This window comes from Hyperoodon ampullatus (assembly GCF_949752795.1).
Source record: "Hyperoodon ampullatus genome assembly, chromosome: 13".
NCBI lineage: Eukaryota > Metazoa > Chordata > Mammalia > Artiodactyla > Ziphiidae > Hyperoodon > Hyperoodon ampullatus.
In genome coordinates, this window is record NC_136926.1 from 10,880,784 (window position 1) to 10,900,938 (window position 20,155).

At 52.0% G+C, this 20,155-nt stretch overlaps 1 protein-coding gene across 1 annotated transcript in view; it reads right to left on the reverse strand.

The window, feature by feature from the left end:
• Positions 1-17,583: 17,583 nt before the first annotated feature.
• Positions 17,584-20,155, reverse strand: part of SRRM4 (serine/arginine repetitive matrix 4) — a gene marked incomplete at both ends in the record, with an annotated part of 164,466 nt that continues 161,894 nt past the window's right edge. Inside the window, 2 exons of the mRNA XM_079717056.1 lie at positions 17,584-17,875; positions 19,655-19,792. Coding sequence (XP_079573182.1) covers positions 17,584-17,875; positions 19,655-19,792 — 430 coding nt within the window. The remainder of the gene's footprint in view (positions 17,876-19,654; positions 19,793-20,155) is intronic.

The following is a 20,155-nucleotide window of genomic DNA, read 5'->3' on the forward strand; positions in this document are numbered from 1 at the left end:
ATCCTGCCTCCCCACTGGGGACCCCCGGAAGGGGACGAGAGAGACGGGAGCCAGTGGATTGGAAGGCAGGTGACCCTGGGTTGCAATCCCCCCTTCCAAGCCTCCAGCATCCTCAAGCTCTCAAGAGCTTGCCTTCTGCGCCTTCTGAGGGGCGTAACATTCTTCCCCAGGTGGCTCTGAGCTGTCAGCTTTCCCACCTGTAAACTGGATGTAATAGTAGCCTCCTCAGGGATGTATCATGAGGTCATCCTCCTTAAGCATTTAGCAAACCATCACTTTGATATTTTCAATGTTGATTCTCAATTACATAACGCTTGCTACATGCCAGGCCCTGTTCCAAATGCTTCACAAACATTAGCTTCGCTTCATCCTCACCAGCAATCCCGTGAGGTAAGCGTGGTGTGATGATCCCCATTCTACAGATGAGGACACTGTCATAGGAAGTGTTATCCAATGGTAACTTCTATTATCATGATGACAGTTAATAATGATAATTATCCAAAGGTGCTCTATTCAGGCAGAGTGTCTGGTCTGGAATTCCAAGCCCAGAGAGGACCTATTTTCTAGACTTCCCTGCCCCTCCCAGGTAGCTCAGAGAATGAGTCTGTAAATTGTCCTTTAACCTAAAGGCCCCTCGAGCTTGGGTTCATCTTTCATCTGTCCCCAGCAGGTGTGCAGTTCGGGGCGTGCTATGCTCCCTCTATGGGCTTAGGGTCGGGACCCTGCCTTCCTCGTGGGCTGGGGTGGGTTGGGGGCTGTTAAGGAATTCAGTGAGTCATCGGTTGAGATATCGGTTTGGTATTAAGCAGGGCGCACATGAGGCAGTTTGCTAAAAATAATAGTAGGGAGGGTGACAACACCACCATCATTTACTGTTCCCTGCGTACCTGCCACGGCGGTGAGCAGTTGCAGATGTTATCGCCCTAAACCCTCACAACAGCAGTGTGGGCGCTGTCACCATGCCCAATCTGCAGGTGAGGAAACAGAGGCGCAGAACGTGGCCTGCGCACACCGCTGGGGGGCGGCAGGGCCTGGGTGGGAACCTGCAAGTCTGGGCTGAGCTGACAGACCCAGACCCCACTGCCTACTCCTGGGGCCGAGAGGGGAAGATGGAGGTGCCCTCATCCCAAGTGACTGGGGTGAGATAAACGTGCTGGAAGCTTCAGGCTGACGTCACGTTGGGCACCGAGGCCTCAGCTCTCTCTGTAATTACAGCGGGGTGAGGCTGGCTGGGTGTGGAGCCAGGAATGGGGAGAATCACTGCATGACACACAGAAGAAAGCTGGCCCTGCCTGCGACCTGAGCAGGGGCTGGAGAGGTTTCTGAGCAGGGCTGGGGGTGGGGCAGTGTTCACCTTCCTAAGCCCGAGTCTGCTGGTGGGTGTGGTCTAGAAGATGCTGCTTCTCCTGCCTCCCAGGCTTCCCTTCCATAAAGCCTGGGGAGGGGGTGGGGAACACACGCTCAGTGACCTCACCTACCTTCTCATTTCAGGGATGATTGCTGCATTCAGGCCCGCAGGAGGGAAGAGACTGCTGTGCAGCTAGAAAATAGCAACAGCAATCATTAGCTTTTATCTGGCACTTTCCATGTGCCAGGTTCTGTTCTAAGCACTTTAAATTTATGTGTATTAACTCAGCTAATCCTCCCTACAACTCCATGAGGAAGGGACTTTTATTATCCCCATTTAACAGATGAGGAAACTGAGGCACAGGGAGAGGCTGTGTCTTGCTCCTGTCTATATGCCCCATTAAGTAGCAGAGCTGGGATTTGAAACTCAGAAGTTTCACTCCTGATCCCTCTGCTGTACCACCTCTTGTAATCATAGTCACTGCTCACACTGATTGAGCACTGACTGTGTACCAGGCCCTGTGCCCAGCACTTTCATTCATCGCCTCAATGAATCCCTGTAGTTCAGAGAGGTGAAGCCACCTGCCCCGGGCCACACAGCTGGCTGAGGACTGGAACTCGAGCCAGTGGGATGTGGGAGCCCCCGGTAACCAGAATGGGACAATACTGCCCAGGCCTTGTCTGGCGATCCTCCTGCGTGCCTGTCGTCCTTTTCCACCCGGGTGCTTGCTATGTTTCTGGGTCAGGCCAGCCTTCTGTTTTGGGAAGCTGAGCAGGGAGGCAGCTGCTGGCCCTGCTGACAGGCAGCCTGGAGAGGAATCAGCGAGCACACAGGGAGATGGTCAGTAAGCCCTGCAGGCCGTGGGCTGGTGGCAGGTGAAATATGGGGTCAGCTCCGGGAGAGGCGGGGTGGGGGTGGGGGGTGGGAAGGGCCTCCAGCCTGGCTCTCAGGGAAGGAAAGACCCCAGTGGGGCTGGGGAGGGGGCGATGCTACACCCCAGGTCCTGGAACAAGGGTTCTCTTGGCTGCCATCCTCTTGGAGCTTTCACACAGGAAGGGCCACAATTAATCCTCAGACAGCCCAGGGGGAGGGTGACATCACCCTGCTTCCTGGAAACGGGGGCCCTGGGACGAGAAACAGCACACTAAATTCACACAGGTAGTGCCAGGACGAAGACCCAGGCTGATTCTGTGCTTTTCCTTTCCACGGTCGTGAGAAACCCAGGTTCTCTCCCTCCCCAGCCTTCACCTGCAGGTCCAGCCACGATGGGGGTGGGGTCTGTGGGAGCTAAGGGGGGTGCTCCATGAAGCCCTCCAAGGCATGGCTTTCTGGATGTCATTTTTGCCTAAAGTTTGCCCTACAACTCCAGGGGTTTGGACTCTTGCTCTGGGCGTGGAGGCGGGTCCTGGCGGCCTCCCCGATTCACTCAGCCTCCAGGTCCAGGAAGTCCCGGCTCAGAGTTCCCTCTCTCGGTCGCCCCCAGAGCCAGCTTCCTCCCCAGCAAACAGGAAGCAAGGATGATCATGCCTTTTTTCCTTCCTTTTCTCAGCTCCCCTGTGGGTGACAGTAATGGGATTTCCAGCACCTTCAGCTCCATGAGAGCAGGACCTTTGGGGATCTCGTTCACAGCAGCATCCCCTGTGCCTAGAAGGGCACCTGGTACATGACGGGAGCTCAGGAGATCTCAGCTGAGCAGGTCATGTCTCATTCTCGCTGCGTCTCAACTGCCTTGCTACGTGTGACAGACTCCACACACAGTGACAGCGCTGGAATATTAACTGAAATTTCCGGAGTGCCTAGAAGGTGCCGGGCACCAAGCTGAATGCTCTCCAAGCATGTTTTTACTCAGTCTTTACAACAGCCCTCTGCCCTGCAGTTTGTACTATCATCACCCCAGTTTTACTGATGAGGAAACTGTGGCTCAAGGCATGATGTAACTTGCCCAAGGCCACCAGCTTGTGGGCTCCGAACCCAGGTGTGTCTGAACTTCAAGCCCTTCTTCTGCTGCACACCCATACAAACACGTGATTAATAAATAAAATAAAAAACAACCCACATGGGCCCTCCCTTAACAAGTCGATACCCTCCCAATCCCATGCAGGTGGTGCTTATTTATTAAGCTCTAGCTTCCTCCTACCATTGTCTCCAAAGTTCTCTCCAGACTGCTTCCTCTGACCACCTCTAAAAGTAATTATCATAATCCTTATCACAATTAAAATAGCAAACATTTAACATTTTGTACCAGTTGTGCTTTATGTATCAACTTAATCCTCAGCCAAATTGCTCTAAAATCGGTATCACTATCTCCATTCATAGATGATGATATTGAGTCACAGAGAGGTTAAATAACTCTTTCAAGGCACACAGCTACCAAGTGGCAGAGCTGATATTCAAATCCAGGTACACTGGCTCCAGAGTCTGTGTTCCTAACCACTCCATGATTCTGTGAATAACAACAATCAAAACAACGCAACAGTAATGAACCCACCGTTATTCTAGACCGGTTATGTCAAGACCAAGCTCTGCTAAAGGCCCTGTCTTCTCTCTTCATCCTCATAAAAACCCTATGAGGCAGTGGGACACTGTTAGTCCTGTTCTATGTGGAAAAGTCTAAGGCACAGAGTCAGGTCTGTGCTGACTGGCTCCTAAGCCTATACCTTCAGCCACCCAGTAAGCTGGGCCTCCTGGCCCCTGCTGTACGCCTGGCCAGAGCCCCAGCTCTCCAAACCCAGCTGGGCCCAACAGACCGCAGCTGAGCTGCAGGTCACGGCCCACCTCTCCCTTCATCTTCTCACTGGGCCTTCCTCTCTAGAACTTTCTACCAGTCCGTCCAGACCTTCTCAGTAGAACAAATAACACAAGGACACACTCACATTTGGGAGCCTGGAGGCTGCCTGGGATGAGCCATCATGGTGTCAACCAGAGGATCCTTACGTGTTACTGACGTGAAAGCTATTCAGAGCCGGGGCGGGGGCGGGGACTCGGTGGACTCCGCAGAGGGGGTTGGATCTTAGCTGCATGTGGCTCCAGAAGGGAGTCAGGGGTCAGCTCTCTCCACCCATCTTCAAAGATGGACAGCCCTGGCTAACGGCTCTCAGGGGCCCCTTTACTATTCCCCATTACTTATTCCTTTTATCAGGACTTCGAGACCCCTTTCATAATTCAAATAGTTATTCTGAGCCAGGGAACCAGATTTTTAAGGAGTGAGAGTGCCAGGATTGACCACTTATAAAAGACAGTAAAACATGGTGGGTAAGAATGTGAACACACCCTGATTGAATCCTGTTAGCTGTGCTGCTCTGGGCAAGTGTCTTAGCCTCTCTGAATCTCTGTCTTGCCAGCTGTAAAATGGGGATGATAACAGTACCTATCTCACAGGGTAATTGTCGGCACAGGTTGTGAGGGGGACATGGTCGAGGAGGTGGGTATGGGCCAGGTGACATAGGGCCTCGTAGACCCCACTAAGGAGTTAGACTTTGTCCTGAGCGCTTTGAAGATCCACTGACCTGTCTGGAGAGGGAGGGTGATGTGATGAGATGTGAGGTTCTAGAAAAATCACGAGCTGCTTATGGAGAGTGTATTACAGGGCAAGACTCCAGGGAGACCAGCAAAGATTTTATTGTAGGATCCGGGGAAGAGGGTGGCCTGGGCTAGGAGAGGCCTGGCCTGTTGGCTAAGAAGAGGTGAAGGGTGGATATAATCCCTGATATAGTAAAAAAGCAGAAGCAATTTGACCACGTGATTGGATGGGAGGGGAGGGTTAGGAGTTTTTAGACCTGGCGAACAGGTGGATGGTGGTGCCGTGCAATGAACATGTGAGGACAAGCAGATGCTTGTTCATTCACTCTTTTATTCATTCACTTCGTATTTATTAAGTTCTTATGTGCCAAGCACTACCCTAGGGGCTGGAGAAACCAGTGAACGAGGCGAAAGTCTCTGCTCTCACATAGATCAATAAACAAATAATCCAATCAACAAGTTAAATACCTTTAGATGCTGAAAAGTCTTACGAAGGAAGTAAAGGCTCTTAGTTACGTTTCTGATCTGATTTCCTGCTACCATCCACCCCTTGCTCCCTGAGCTGAAGTCCCAGTGGCTTTGTTTCTGCCCTTGGGACAGAAGAGCCACACTTATTCCTGTCCGAGGACCTTCCAGTCACCTGTGACACTCCTCCCCAAATCTCGGCATCTCTGGTTTCTCACTTTATTTGTGTCTCTACTTAAATGTCACTTACTTGGACAAACCTTCTCCTATCATGTTCTCTCACATCAGCTAGTTTCTTTTTCTTCATAGCCCTGGCCATTAACTGACAGTTACATTTTACCACTTTATTATTTGGGTTTTTTTCTTTTTTTTTTTTTTTTAATCCATCAGAATGAGAGCTTCACGAGGGCTGAGGTGGGGACTTTTGTCATTTAGGGCTCTGTCCTTGGCACCTAAAACAGTACCTGGCACATCACTGGGATTCAGTGCAATTCTGGGCACTTGGTAGGTAGCGATGCACTTCCAGATGCCATTGTGGTTGAGAAAAGCCATGTAACTAGTTGTGGCAGATGAATTGTGAGCAGAAGTGATGTCTGTCAATTCCAGTCCCAAGCATTTAATATAATAGCCCCAGGGAGAACTCAGCTCCATGAGGGCAGGACCCTTGGGTGCTTCCCCTTTCCTGCTGCACTCTGGTCACCAACGTCATCAATGAGAGGTGTCCCCCTGCTGGATGGGAAATAAAGCTCTGTCCTCGTAAGACTGACATTTGGGGTTTATTTGTTAGTACAGCATAACCCAGGCTATTCTGATGAATAGTTTTCCAAATTCTGTCCTTTTGTGGTTGTTGGTGTTCCTTCAAGAGAACTTTCTCGGTGCTAGCATCGTTCTGAGGGGTAAGTCATTCTCTCTCCTTCTCTATGGAGAGACCTGGCTGGGAAAGAGGTATCTATTCCTCCCAGTTTGGGACATTTATGCAGAATGCCATTACAAAGCACTTAGCAGAGGGTCGCTCTGAGATCTTTGGGGAGAGCTGGAAAGTCTATAATCTTGAGGTCCCCTTTCCCAGATACCTCTGAGGTCAGAGCAGGAGGTGGTTTGACCAGTTGGTGACCGTGACACCAGGCAACTGCTTTGGAAACTTTTTTTAATTTTAGGTCTGGGGATGACAGCTCTTAGGAGGGCTCAGCCTGAGAGGGTTCTCGCAGTCTGTGCTGGGAGGGGAAGGAAGGTTGGAGTCTCTGGGAGGATGTACAGAGGTGGATAAGGGGAGCTATAAACGTGATGTCTCCTTCTCAGGGCTGGCTTAGATTCACCCCGAATACGAGGTAGGATCAGCTTCAGCTGAGAACAACAGAGAGTCAAAAGAACAGTGGCTATAAGAATAGAGAGGTTTCAGTCTTCCTAATATTAAAGTCCGGAGACATTCTGTCTGAGCTGGCATGATGCTGTGTTCCACACAGTCCTTGGGGACCGACACCTTTCCCTGTTACTGCCCCATCTGTATGGGCTCCATTCCCAAAGCCATCTCATGGGCCAAGGAGCCACCTGAGTTCCAGCCGCCATGTCCTCATTCCAGCCAGCGAGAAGAAGGGACGAGGAAGAAACAAAAAGCGCACAACGCATCTCTGTTATAGCAACTTCTGGAAGCAACCATGTAAAAATTCTGCCTTTTCTCACTGGCCAAAATTAGCCACATGGCCACCCTAGCTGCAAGGGAGGATGGGAAATGCAGTCTTTATTCTGGATGGCCCTGAACCCAGTTAAAAATTGGGGTGGGGGTTATTACTGTGGATGAAAGGGCAGTGGCTATCAGGAGGCAACTAGAAACTCTGCCGCATCTTGAGAGAGTAAAGACAGATTTTGCAGAAGAGTCCTAAAGTCTTCAAGTTGGTTCTTCTAGAAAACTGGTGGGAAATGTGTACTTCTCTGCACCAAAATGCTGATATTTTCATACATAAAAACTTGGCATGGGATGTCAGATGATTCACAGACTCTCTGAAGCCCAAGCACGGGAGGTCATGGATTCCCTTAGGTTAAGATTACTTAACCTAGAGATAGGATTTGAGGTGAGAGAGACTCCAGGGAGAAAAGAAAACCTGCCATGAGTCACCTGGCCACAGGTTGGCCATAGTTATAGAAGGTTCAGAGCCAGGACTCAGAGGGGGTGGAAACCCCTGTTGCTCTGGGTACAAATGCCTGAATGATGCCCCATGTCTTTCCACTGGTGGAGGGATGTGAGAACTACTCTGGTAGAAAATGTTGATGAAATGTCAGGGTGGGGATACATGTGGGGAGATCGCCAAGCTCTGAGGAGACTCTGGATTCTTCTAAGTGGAGGAGATATTTATGGAGGCCGGCAGCTGGGAGCGCCTCTCTTGAGAATTCGGTGTTCGAGGTGATGAAAGGTGAGAAGAGAGGCTGTTTGAGCTTTTGCCACGGTGACCCGGCATCATCCCAGAAACTTATCAGGAGGGTATCTAGGCAACTCAGCCAGCCTACCCCCAACCCCCAACTTTTTTAGGATCAGTAACAAGGACACTACCTCCACCAGGCCCTGGGCTAAGTGCTTACACGCATCACCTCTATCCAGCTCCACGTCACCCTTATGAGATCGATACTTTCATTGTCCCCATTGGAAACACGAGGCACCTGAGGCTCAGAGAGGCTAAGCCACTTACACAGAGACACTCAGCTAGGAAGTAGCAGAGTCAAGCTCAAACCCAGGTCTTTCAGACTCCCAAGCCCTCACTCTCAGAAACTGCCTTTAAAAAATCATGCCGTGGGCTTCCCTGGTGGCGCAGTGGTTGAGAGTCCGCCTGCCGATGCAGGGGATACGGGTTCGTGCCCCGGTCTGGGAAGATCCCACATGCCGCGGAGCGGCTGGGCCCGTGAGCCATGGCCGCTGAGCCTGCGCGTCCGGAGCCTGTGCTCTGCAACGGGAGTGGCCACAACAGTGAGAGGCCCGCGTACTGCAAAAAAAAAAAAAAAAAAAATCATGCCGTTTTCCCATATCCCCCAGAGCCTCACACGGTGCTGGGTGAACAGTAGATGCCCTCACCCGTCCGTCTCACAACACATGCTGTCTCCTCTCACTCCCGGGGAGGGACGTAGGGACGGTGTGCACACCAGAGATCCTGTGGGACATGTCACTGCTTTGCCCTCCTAGCCACACTCCCCATCCCACACCCCACATAAGGTAAAAATTAACCAGTTTAGAAATGCGTGGGAATTGGAAGGGCAGGGCGCACAGCTGTCAGCTCCGAGCGGACTCAACTACATGGCAACCGGCCAGGGCCGGCACTTCCTGCTGGGCATACGGGGAGCGGGGATGAACGAGGCAGGCAAGGCTTCTGTCCTCTTGGAGATGGGCAGCGAACACATAAACAAGTAAACACACTAATTACAGATAGGAGTAAGCGCCATGGAGGGAATGCACAGGAGAGGCGGGGGCAGAGCCCGACTGCAGGCAGGTGAAGTCGTTCCTCTGGTCTCGCACACACGCACTCGCCCCTGCCTGTGACCCCCGCCCCTCCCTCCTCTTTCTTGGGCCCCCTTTTCTGGCCTGGACAACTCCACTCATTGCCCAGGCACCAGCCTAGATGTCAGTCTCTCTGCAATGCCTTCCTTGAACCTCCAAGGCTGTTTTAGGTGTCCCTTTGGACTCACCCTCATTCTAGCATCCAGCTGTGCCACCTACTAGCTGTGTGACCTGAGGCCCCTGTCTGTGCCTTAGTTTCTGCATCTGTAAAATTGGCATAAAATAATACCTACCTCATAAGGATGTGAGGTTGAAATCACATAAGTAATTTGTGTCAATGTCCATGAAGCGCTTGGAATCGTGCCCGGCACAGAGCAGGTCCTCTACACAAGTGGCCGTTGTTCCTTTTCTCAGTACCACGATGGCAGCTTGTACCACACCACAGGATATCAAATCTGGACGGCAGATGACATCTTAGGTGCCACCTAACTCAGCGGTTCTCAGTCCTGGCTTCATATTAGAATGACCTGGGAAGCCTTTAAAAAGATGGCTGACTGGCAACCACTCTCGGCGATTCTTATTTGAGGTGGGGGGTGGGGCTTGAGCGTGGCTGGTTTTATAAAGGTCACAGGTGTTTCTAATGTAGAGCCAGGGTTGAGAAACACTGGTCTAAGCCAACCTCTTTTATCAGGTGGAGTAACTAGGGCCCAGAGAGGGCTCGGTTTGCTCTCCTCATGAAGCCAGCTAGGGGCCCCTGCCCCTTGGGAACTTTTATTTTCTGATGTTGACCCCCACCCCCTGCTTGTCTGCTTGTCTTCACCCAGTGGAGGGGCTGTGTGTGCCCCTGGGGCTGGAGAAGTTTAGGGTATACGCTGCCTCTGCTCCATCCCTGGGCAGCCGCCAACCTGGCTGGAAAGAGAGGCACGTCTGGAAGCAGGGCTGTCTCCCCTGGAGACTGGGAGGGCTGGGTCACCTGTTCAGGCCAATCGCAGGAAGAAAAAAACACAAGAGCCCCATAACTGGGAGCCAGAACACGGAGAGAAGGGCAAAGCCCTCCTCCATGAGTCACTAGGAGGCGGCTGGCATCACAGGGGCCACCTCCTGGCAGACACATTTTCCAGAAAAAGTCATCAGAGGCCCTTAGGGAGAGCTAGCTCTGAGCAGATGGGGCTCACACCTTCGGGAGTAGAGAGGTGCAGCAGAAATGGCCCTGCAGCCCACAGACCTCGGTTCAAATACCCACTAGCTACATGGACTTCCCTGTCTGAGCCTCAACTTTCTGCTCTGTCAAATGGGGCTAAATAGGGTTTAGGAAAATGAAATAAGTTAATGTATGCAAAGGGCTTGGCACATAATTGACCCATAAAAGGTATTTATTATTATTATATTATTATTTATTGATGAAGCCTCAAAAGAGGACACTGGTGGTTGCCTGAACCAAGCCAATTTGGGAAGGAAGGAATCAGTGTGCACGAGGTAGGGCAGGGGGCACGGGGCAGGGAGGGAGTGGTGATAGACAGACAGCTTTGGATCCACCCCAGGGGGGTGATGCCATCCAAATGGCTCCCAAGGAGGATTTCCAGAGGGACGGTGGTAACCTGTTTTGTTCACTCTTTCTCCCCTCGCTAATTAACAACACACTCGCGTGTAAACAAGGGGCTGAAACAACCTCCCAGTAGCCCTGGGGTACGGGTAAGCGTGGGCCTGAGGCACGTCCTCTCTGACCCCTGGGATGAGATATATATATATATATATATATATATATGGTGTGTGTGCGCAAGTGCGTGCAATTTTTTGGACCCACATAGTGTTTGATAAAGGAATGAGTTATGAACATTTTAAACATCAGGAAATTCTATCTAAAAATTCAGGTTCTCTTGAGAACTTGGGAGATGTGGCAACACCAATTTGACAGCTCTCCCTGGCAGGGGTATGTTGGGCTCCCCGGTTCCCCGGAGTCCCAACCTTGTACACTTCCTCACCTGGCTGTCCCCACGGGCGTTTCCAACCCCTGTTCTCCACGGAAAGAAACTTTCACACCCGACACTGAGAACATTTCCGGGGGCCTCCACGGGGTCTCGGGGGGCCCCCCACTGTTCCGAGCTGGCTACTTTAGGCTGTCTTTCCGAAAGCCCCTCCCGTAGCTCGGTTTAGGAAATAGTCATCACGCTCACTAACATTCACTGAGTGCGTCGCATGCACTCAATTTGTTTTTTTTAGAGCCACCAGTGGGGTGCGGTCCTTGCTCCATGGCACACCGCTAAGAATGACGGGGTCCAGACTAGAATCCAGGTCTCTGGACTCCCAAATCTGTGCCCTGCACTGAACTTCCTCCTGACCGTGAAGGCCTCGGGGAAAAACCATTGTACCAAAGGAAAGTGGTCACTTACTGCATAAGCGGATGTGTTGTAGGGCAGAGCAGTGAACAGCCTGGGGTCTGGAGTCAGCCCGCCGGGATCCTATCATCGATTCTGTGACCTTGGGCTGGTGACTTTGCTTTTCTGGGCCTCAGTTTCCTTCTTGGTAGAAAAGAGAGCTTAATACCTATACCTAATATAGGTTGTGCTGAAGACTAAGATAAAAAGGCTCAGGGAAAGGTGGCTGCTATGAATGTATATATGAACCCAAAATACTTACAGGCTTGTTGTGAGGAAAGGAACGGGATGAACACTGTGATGACGTGTAGCACAAAAGCAGGTGCCGCTTGGCTGTTCTCTGTCCCCATCTCCCAGCCACCCTCCCTCTGCTTCTGGGCACCCTACGTAGACAGAGGACGCTGGGCCACGGATGAGAACACCATACCATGGAACCTTTTATTAGAACAGAGACACGTTTCGTACAGGCTGAAAAATATCGGAAACCTCGGGTAGGTTATGCTTAGCTGTAGACACCAGATATCAAACAAGCCATGGCCACTGTATCACTGGGTAGAGGACAGGGTCCCAGGATGCTGGAAAACACAGGAGCTTCTCCCCCTCTGATGTGGGCAGCAGAGGCCGGCTGCTCAGGCTGAGCTGGGCTGGTGGTGGGACCCCCAGGTTGGGGTTTTCCAGGTGGGAGTTCCAGCCCCCGATGTGGATCAAGCCCCCAGGGCTGATGTGGTAGATTTTACTAGGTCCTTGGCCAATGACTGCTGGAGGAAACAGCTGGGTATTGGGAGAGAAAAGATACAGCACACAGAGAAGTCCTCACAGCCTAGGCCTGGCAAGAAAGAGCTACCGAGAAGAGCATGGGTGGGGCGTGGAGTCAGGCAGATCGGAGCTCAAGGGAGCCTGGGCACGTCAGTTCCCCCTTCCCAGGCCTCAGTTTTCTCATCTGAAAAGTGGAAATATGACCTGTGTCACTGGCTTGTTTGAACAATTGTACCAAACATGGCCTGACACGTGAAATCCAGAGCACGGGCAAAGCCATCCTGGTCTCTCCTTTGAATACACTGGATGGCTGGGCTTGGAGAGAAGTTCAGGCTCATACAGAGGGCTTTGACCCAGGCCACAAGAGTTCCCAGGGGGCAGCACCTGGAGGTCTACCGTGTCTGACTGCAGGACTCAGCTGCCCCCACCTCACCCTGCAAATGAAGTCCATGCCCTGCTTCTTTATTTTCTTCCGGCCCTTCAACCTACAGAAAACACGAGGGACCCTATATCTGACAGTTTGGAACTCACAGCATCAGAGTGGGAATCCCCTCCCCTCCACCCTGCCAAGAACACTTAGGCCAAGCCCCATTTTACAGATGATAAGACTGAGGCCTGAGAACCACTCCTTTTCACCCAGACAGACACATACAGGTAAGAGAACCACACAAGAATGCTGTTCCCATCTCTTTGGCTCAGCTCGTTAGAAGATGAGGCATAGCTTTTCTTGGCCACAGAAAAGGAATTACAATTTTTTGTTCTCGCTCTCTTTTTCAAGGAGTTGTGACTTTTTAATAGAAGTCTGTGCGCAAGCGTTTCATTCCTCAATTAATTTCCATCTAAATGAGGATTTCCTGGAGATAACCAGTGTTTTAGTTCCATTTGAGCTTAATTTGTATGACTGAAGCCTCCATTTCCGCCAATTCCAATTTGCTGGGTGATTCTAGCACTCATTACATGGGCGATAACGTCCCCACTGCAGACAGCCGCACCCCCCACTGCAGACAGCCACACCCGGAGCTGAGAGGCGGACGGATTTCCAATAGCAATTCGGGAGAAGAGGTGGTCCTTCACCTCTCCCAATACCACTCAATAAATAGGAAATAAATTATTAAATAAGCCACGTTCTGATGAGGAATCCCCATCATGGTATTTACAATGCAAAACAACTACCACCAACAAACAAAACAAAAAAAACCCAAAACAACAGCCACAGACAGAGGGGAGACAACAACTCCATCAGTATCACTGGCTCATGGGTGCAGAAGTGAGAAGGAAGAGGTCGCAACAAAGCATTGCTTGATGACACTACATCTACCCTAAGTTCCTCAGCTGGACACTGCTGGCTCGTGGAAGAGGAGGTGTGGTTTGAGGAGCCTTTTTTGTTTTCTTTCTTTTTAATCAGACAAAATTTTCTATTCAGCTGGAGAAGAAAACAAAGCAAGACACATGCACCTGAGACTATTTTGAATATTCGTGGAAAGGAATACAGCAGAAGAAAAGATGGAAGTGGGACTCGAGAAGAAATAAATGTGCTTTCAAACCTTTGGGAGCACCCCAAATGTTGGCCTCTTCAAGCAAAGCCTTTTGGAAAGGAAGATGGGTCTAAGTAAATGAAGAGATGGGGGGTCTCTGAGACTGAGACCGTCGTGTCTTTCAAACATCATAATTTGTTTTATTTTTTTATCTTTTGCTTCTGAAAGATTGCCTTTCCATCAAAGAAGGGAAGACGTGGAGGTAGGACTGCAGTCCAACCTGGATGAACTAGAATGTCCCTCCCTGGGTGGGGGATTTGAATTAGCTTTCCTGAATCAACTGAAGGGAGTTCACATATTACTTTTAGGTTTTAGTCTCATGATTGAGAACCTCCTAAAAATGTTTGCGGATGTTTTCCTTTTTTCTCTAAGTCTCAGTGAACTCACGCTGTCTTTGAAGAATTGCCCAGGCCTCAGGTCAACGTTTAGGGTTGTATCTCAAAAACTCCTCCACTACTCAAAGGTGGAAACTTTGGCCCAGAGAAAGGAAGCAATTTGCCTAGCTCCACTCATCTAGGGACTTATCCATAGCAGGAAGGTCGAAGGGCTGAATGTTGCTTGACCTCAAACCACATCTCCCTCCCTTTTTCCATACTGCTTTTAAAAATAAGTCCTCACCATGAGCAGGTTTCAGGCAATCTGTCTTATTCCCTGGAAGCAGAAGTGTAATGAAGGTGAATTAGGCAGAGGAACAGCAGTGCCAGGGATTGGGGGTTCTGGTTAAACAAGGCTTACCGGTGCCCCCAAACAGTTTTATTTTTGGATGGAAAAAAAGGAAATGTAAAGGAAATTCGAGAAACACACCAAGCGACAGGGAGGGGACAGATTTTTCTCCCAGGAGGCATTGAAGCTCTTGCAAACGTTCCCAGGCTAGGGGTACTCCCTTGCTTGGGTTAGAGCAGAGTAAAGTCACATTGCCAGGGAAACAATCAGGGATGTTGCAAAAGTCTCACCAAACCCAAAGCTGGACCAGGCAAGCTGGCCATGTCAAGGCAGTGAAGAGCGACTTTGGAAAGGGCAGGAGTCCTCTCCAGCCAGCAGCCAGAAGACACTGCTAGCTGGTCAGAGAGGCAGGACTGGTCAAGACCTCTGGATCCTGGTTCCCAGGACAGGTTCCAAAATGACCTTCTTGGTGGGAACCTCCGGCTGCTCCTTTCATCTTGTTTTGTTTTCTAATTTCAGAAACAGTTGTGTGCTCTCTTCTGAGATCACAGAAAAAGGCTTTTGCTTTGGGTTTGTGTCTCTCTCCCAGGATGGCTGATAACCTCCTCACAAGGCAGGCTGTCCACAGAGCAGCCTTGAGCTCTCAGGGGATGGGGAGAAATGAGCTAAGGGGGAGTCAGAAGCAAGTGTAACTTACATGAAACCAACTAGGTAGGCTCAGAAGAGCATATGATCTCACCCGCTAACTGTGTGCCCTGGAACAAGGGTGAGATTAAGATGTGCACATCTGTCTCACACTGGGTGCCTCCCGAAAGAACTTTCACAGGTGATTTAGACTCTGCAGCTTTTGCCTTACATGCTAACTTTAGACTCTAACCCCCATGTCAGCTGTGACTCTACCATGTCAGGTCAGCACCTTAGCTCGTAAGCCTCTTGACTGTTTTCATCTTTCTGGTGTACCTCAGTTAGGTAGCTGGGGGGCAGGGGGCTGGAGCGCAGGCCTGAACCTCACCAGACGTGGACTTAGTCCTGAACCTTTGGTCTGCAGTACTTCTGGGCCACCTCCAGGATGTTCCAAGCTTAGAGCTCTGTGAGTCTCCCCTTCAGGGAAAAGGCCAACATTCCCATCCACATCCAGCCTCTCAAATCCCATCCATGGAGACATGAGGGAAAAAAAAGAGAGATGCACAAAAATACTGTAGAAGTTCCCCCTCCTGCCCAAACACACACACACACACACACACACCCCTCTCCATAGAAATAAATACTTGAATACTGCTAACGGCAACTGAACGAGAATCCCATAAATAAATAAAATAAATAAATAAATAAATAAATAACCATAAATAAATAAATAAGATAAATAAGAGGTTTGCTAGGAGCCCCCGGCAAAAATGAACCCCTAGAGTTGCTTGAATGAAGGCAGTCTGGACCGGGGGACCGGCTCTTGGGTCTCTCACTGCTGTCCTGCTAAGGAGGTTCTGTGGCTCCAGAAAGCCTTTGTCTCCATGGAGACTGGAGTCCAGTCTGGACTCCTGGGCGGGGAAGAGGGTTATTTACAGTTGCTGTACATGCCCTCGCAGGGCACCTGCCCCTGGCCCAGGCATGTGCCATCAGGCCTTCTGCGGTGATAGCACTGGCATCCGTTAGTCTTGGCGGGCGGGGCCCAGGTCTGGGCCAGAGGGCATCGTGGAAAAGCCAGGTCCTCCACTGCCGCCCTGGCGCCTGGCCCTGCTCTCCCAGTGGAGGAAGGACTTTCCGGTTGGCTGCAGGGCAGTTTCTGGACCCACGGGCTGATGTGATGGGAAAGACCCGGGGGGAGGATTTCACTGCTTCCAAGAAAAAGGATTTTTTTTTCAAATGTTCCCCCCCACCCACTGGGGTGTAAGGGATAAAGAATGTTTGGTTTCTGCTTCCCAAAGCCCCAGCATCCAAAGCCGGGAACTGTCCCTTTCACCCTCTCCCTCCACGCCCTGTCCTGCTGCTGTTGCCACCACAAACTGGAAACTCACCGGCAAGGCTCCAGAAAGCCAGTCAGCTGGTGAGGGGGATGCCCAAGAGTTTATTTTAAGGATCTTCTCCCTCATGCCCCTGTTCTCAGGGCCTTCCATGGGTGAAGCAGCTGGTGGTATTTGTGTGTTGGAGATCAGCTTACCCTCGCTGCCCAGCCCCGGGCGGGGGGGAAAGTGGGGCGGGGGCAGAAATGAAGGTAGGGCTTTCCCGAGCTGATAAGAAACTCCAGAGACCAGTGCGAGCTGCGGAGCATCCAAGCCCCTTTCCCCTAGACTCGCTGCATTTGGATCTTTTCCCCCAAACCTGAGCTGCTGTGCCCCATCCTGGCAAAATTCCTCAAAGGCAAAGGAGGTGACTTAGGCTGAGGGTGGGTGGGTGCTGGGCTGCACTGGGGAGGATCCAGGGTGTGGCAGTCTGGGCAGTGAGGAGGGGGCAGGCAGGCGCCAACCGGAGGGTAAGGCCAGACTGGCTGGCGCTGGGGGCTGGCAGCTGGCCACGGCACTGGTGAATGTTCAGCAGACGGTCCCGCGGAATTAAGCTGCTGCCAGCTAACAGGGCTGAGGCAAATTTGGGAAGTGGGGTCGCAGACCAGGCTGTCCTGACTGTCCACCGTGTCTGTTCTCAGAGGTCACCGGGTCCGTGTGAGCCACCAAGAGGCATTTTGTGTAAACGGTGCGGTGGCCTCTCCCTGGCTAGAAACTACTGGTCCCGTCTTCCTGACCACGTGGAGGTACTGCGAGCGGCACACTGACCCCCTCTTTTTGCTTCTACACTCACGGCCCGAGAGTCCATCTCCTATCTCCCGACACCTACCCCCAACTGAAATGTCCATGTCCCCTACCCACGTGTCTCCCTTTCTAGGACCCAACAGCCTTCTAGCTTTTGCTCTGGCCTATGTGGGGAACTGAAAGGCCTGACTCCTCTCCTGGGCCTGAACTGCCCTTGGTCTCTTCTAACATCCACCCCTCACGCCCATCAGGGTCCATACACATGCAGCCATGAGACTGAATGAGAGGAGAACGAGGGCAGGTGTGAGGAAGTACCACTGGCCTTCGTACGCAGCCTGCCAGCAGTGGGTGAGCAGAACTCTCTCTACATTTTCCTGGCCTGACCCAAACTTTTGAGTTACGGACCCATCGCTTCTTACAAACCTTTGAGATTTCTCTGTGCCAACAGAAGGTGGTTCACTCCATATGCTCAGGCCTGAGTTGGGCCCCAGGGTGGTGTGGTGGAGCCTCCTAGGAGCTCGACATAGAGGCTGAAGCCCCCATACCCTCTTTTCCTCCCACCCCCAAGGGGAGCAGGAAGGACAGGGCCCAGGAGCCCTCAATGTCTGTACCAAGGAGAAGGCAGGGTGGGCAGGGAGTGGGGGAGGCTGGCAGAGTGAAAGGGGCACCACAGGCAGCTGGCTCAAGGGAGGGCCTTTGCTTAGCGCCTTGTGCTGGAGTAGCTGTCTGCTGAGCTGTAGCTCCGGCTCCGGCTCCGGCTCCGGCTCCGGCTCCGGCTCCGAGAGCCCAGGCTAGGGCTGCGGGAGCTGCAGCTGCTGCTAGTGCGGGTCCGGCTGTGGCTGTGGCTGCGGCTGTGGCTGCGGCTGCGGCTGTGGCTCGGGCTCCGGGAAGAGCTTCGGCTGGCTGAGCGGCTGTACCAGGAGGAGGTGCTGCTGAGGCCGCTGGACGAAGAGGGGCTGGGCCGGTAGTAGGGGATGGGGCGTTTCCGGGCACTGCAGGGACCAGAGGGAGATGGCATGAGGGCAAGACTCCTCCCAGCCTCAATCCAGGGAGCACAGGCACTGTCCCAAGAGACATTTCCCAGCTCCTCAGGAAAAAAAAAATTCCCTTGCAGTTCTGAGAACATCAAGGGGATGCTTTCAGGCTACTGCTGATATGTTCTGAAAAGTCATAATCTCACTTTTTTTTTTTTTTAAACACAGCAAGGCTGGGCTCAGGGAGAACCTCCAGCTGGCAACAGTTTTGTTTTGCTATTTTTATTTTTACTAGAACCTTCTATTTATGGCAAAAAGAAGAGGCTGATTTTCCACTTACTGTAGTGCATCAAGTTTCTTTTTGAAATAAATGTATGGACCTCTTAAAAAAAGAGCACATCTATTTACAGAAAATTAAGTAAATGGTACACTTAATAATCAGACAAGGCAAAAGTGGGGGATGGAAGTTTGGGAAACACTGAATGAGTTCAACAAGATGGACTCTTTGGGGTTGAGTACGGAAACCAGAGCGTCTCTTGGAAATGCAACTCTCTTCCTCTCAGCCTTCCTCCAAGTCCATTCCAAGGATACCTTCGAAAGTCAAGGCAGTGGGTGTAGGACTCCCTTCCTGCGTGCCGGGCCAAGGCAGGGTGTTCTGTGAGACATCTGAGAAGGCAATGCCATTACCCTGCCTGACTATCTGGGGCACAAGTTCTTTCTCCCCCCTTCACGTCATCTCCAGGGAGGAGGCATGGGAAGCCGGGATCCTTGTGGGTCTCTTGACTGAGTAGCTGACTCTTGGAGGACCAGGAGGAAGACCAACCGATTGTCAAGAGCCATTTTTAGGGCAACATTCAGCCATTCTCTCCATTTCAAGGCCTGAGAAATTTGTGTCCATTTAGACCTCAGGCTTCTCTTCTAGGGCCTTTCTCGTCCAAGACTTTATCTGTTACAGGAATCTTTATCCATCTAGTCTGACCATTCAGTCCATCACAGTGGAACACAGTGGGTTCTAGTGTTCTGCATGTAAGTTTATAAACTGCATTCACATCTCTTTGCCCCTTTTCATTTCATCCTTATGATAGATACTTCTGGGAGTTATTTCCTCCAATAGTTCATGGGTGAGAAAACTTAGATTCTGGGAGATGAAGAGACTTTCCCAGCTCACCTGGAAAGTAGCAGAGCCAAGATTCCTCTCCAAAACAGCTCCGCCCCTTACCCACTAGGGCTCCCTCCCAGTCTTTTTGGCACCTAAACAATCCTGTTTGCCCTCCCTACACTTGGTTCAGGGTATAATTACCTATGGGTCTATTCAAGCCTTTTGCATTCGGGCGTGTGGGTCTAAGGGCAGAGGTATGTTGCCACCGCCTGGCTCCGCCCCCACGCAAAGTCCCGCTTCTGTTCCTTGCTTGGGCCCCCCATTCCAAGGCCCGACCTCTTTCTATGGCCCAGCCCCGCCTCCCCCGCCCCAGCTGCATGCGCAGATTCCGGCCACACCCACTTCCTCCTGCTGGGCTCGCCCGTTTGCCAGCCACTGCATTCTACCCCACCCCGCCGGCCTAGGCCCCGCCTCCACGGCCCCGCCCCCTTCTTGCAAGCCCGCACGGTGGCTGAGGGTGCTGACTCGCCCGAGGCTTTGAACAGAAACTTCATTTCGGTGGCTGATGGGGGGCAGGGTGTCCCTGAGCTCCCACAATCCTGCAATCCAGCCCCAAGGAGGCTTGGGGAGAGTCTGAGACCCCGGCGGGTGGGAAGGGAGTGGAAGTGAGGGCGGAGGTGGGTGCCTCCTGGTCTCACCTCGTTATTCTCCGCGCCTCCAGGTGGCTCGGGGAGTCTCTCCGGCGCTTCCGCATGGGCGAGTAGGACCGACGTCTCCGCCGCGCTCGCTCGCGCTCCCGCTGCTGCGAATCCTCGCTGTACTTGGGGTCCCGCTCCCTGAAGGGGTGCGGTGGGGATGTTACTGGGGAGCTGGGGCTGGCCTGGCTTTTCGGTGGGAGGGGGGCACTCACTTCCTCCTTACCTTTGCCCTGCACCCCCCGCTGGGGCTGGGATGGGGTCTGCACGGGGCCTCTAGGGAGGTGGGAGGGAAAATGACACGGCTGTGGGGAGAGTCTGCATGGGTGGGTGGGTACCCGGGGGGCGGCAGGGAGGGCCTTGCAGCTGGGCGTGTGTAGGGGTGTCAGCCTTTGAAGGTGGGCATTGCAGGGTGAGGATGTGACTGTTAGGTGGGCCCAGGTGCCGAGTAAGAATCAGAACTAGGGGGTATGGACATAGGGATGAGGGGTAGTATTAGGTGTG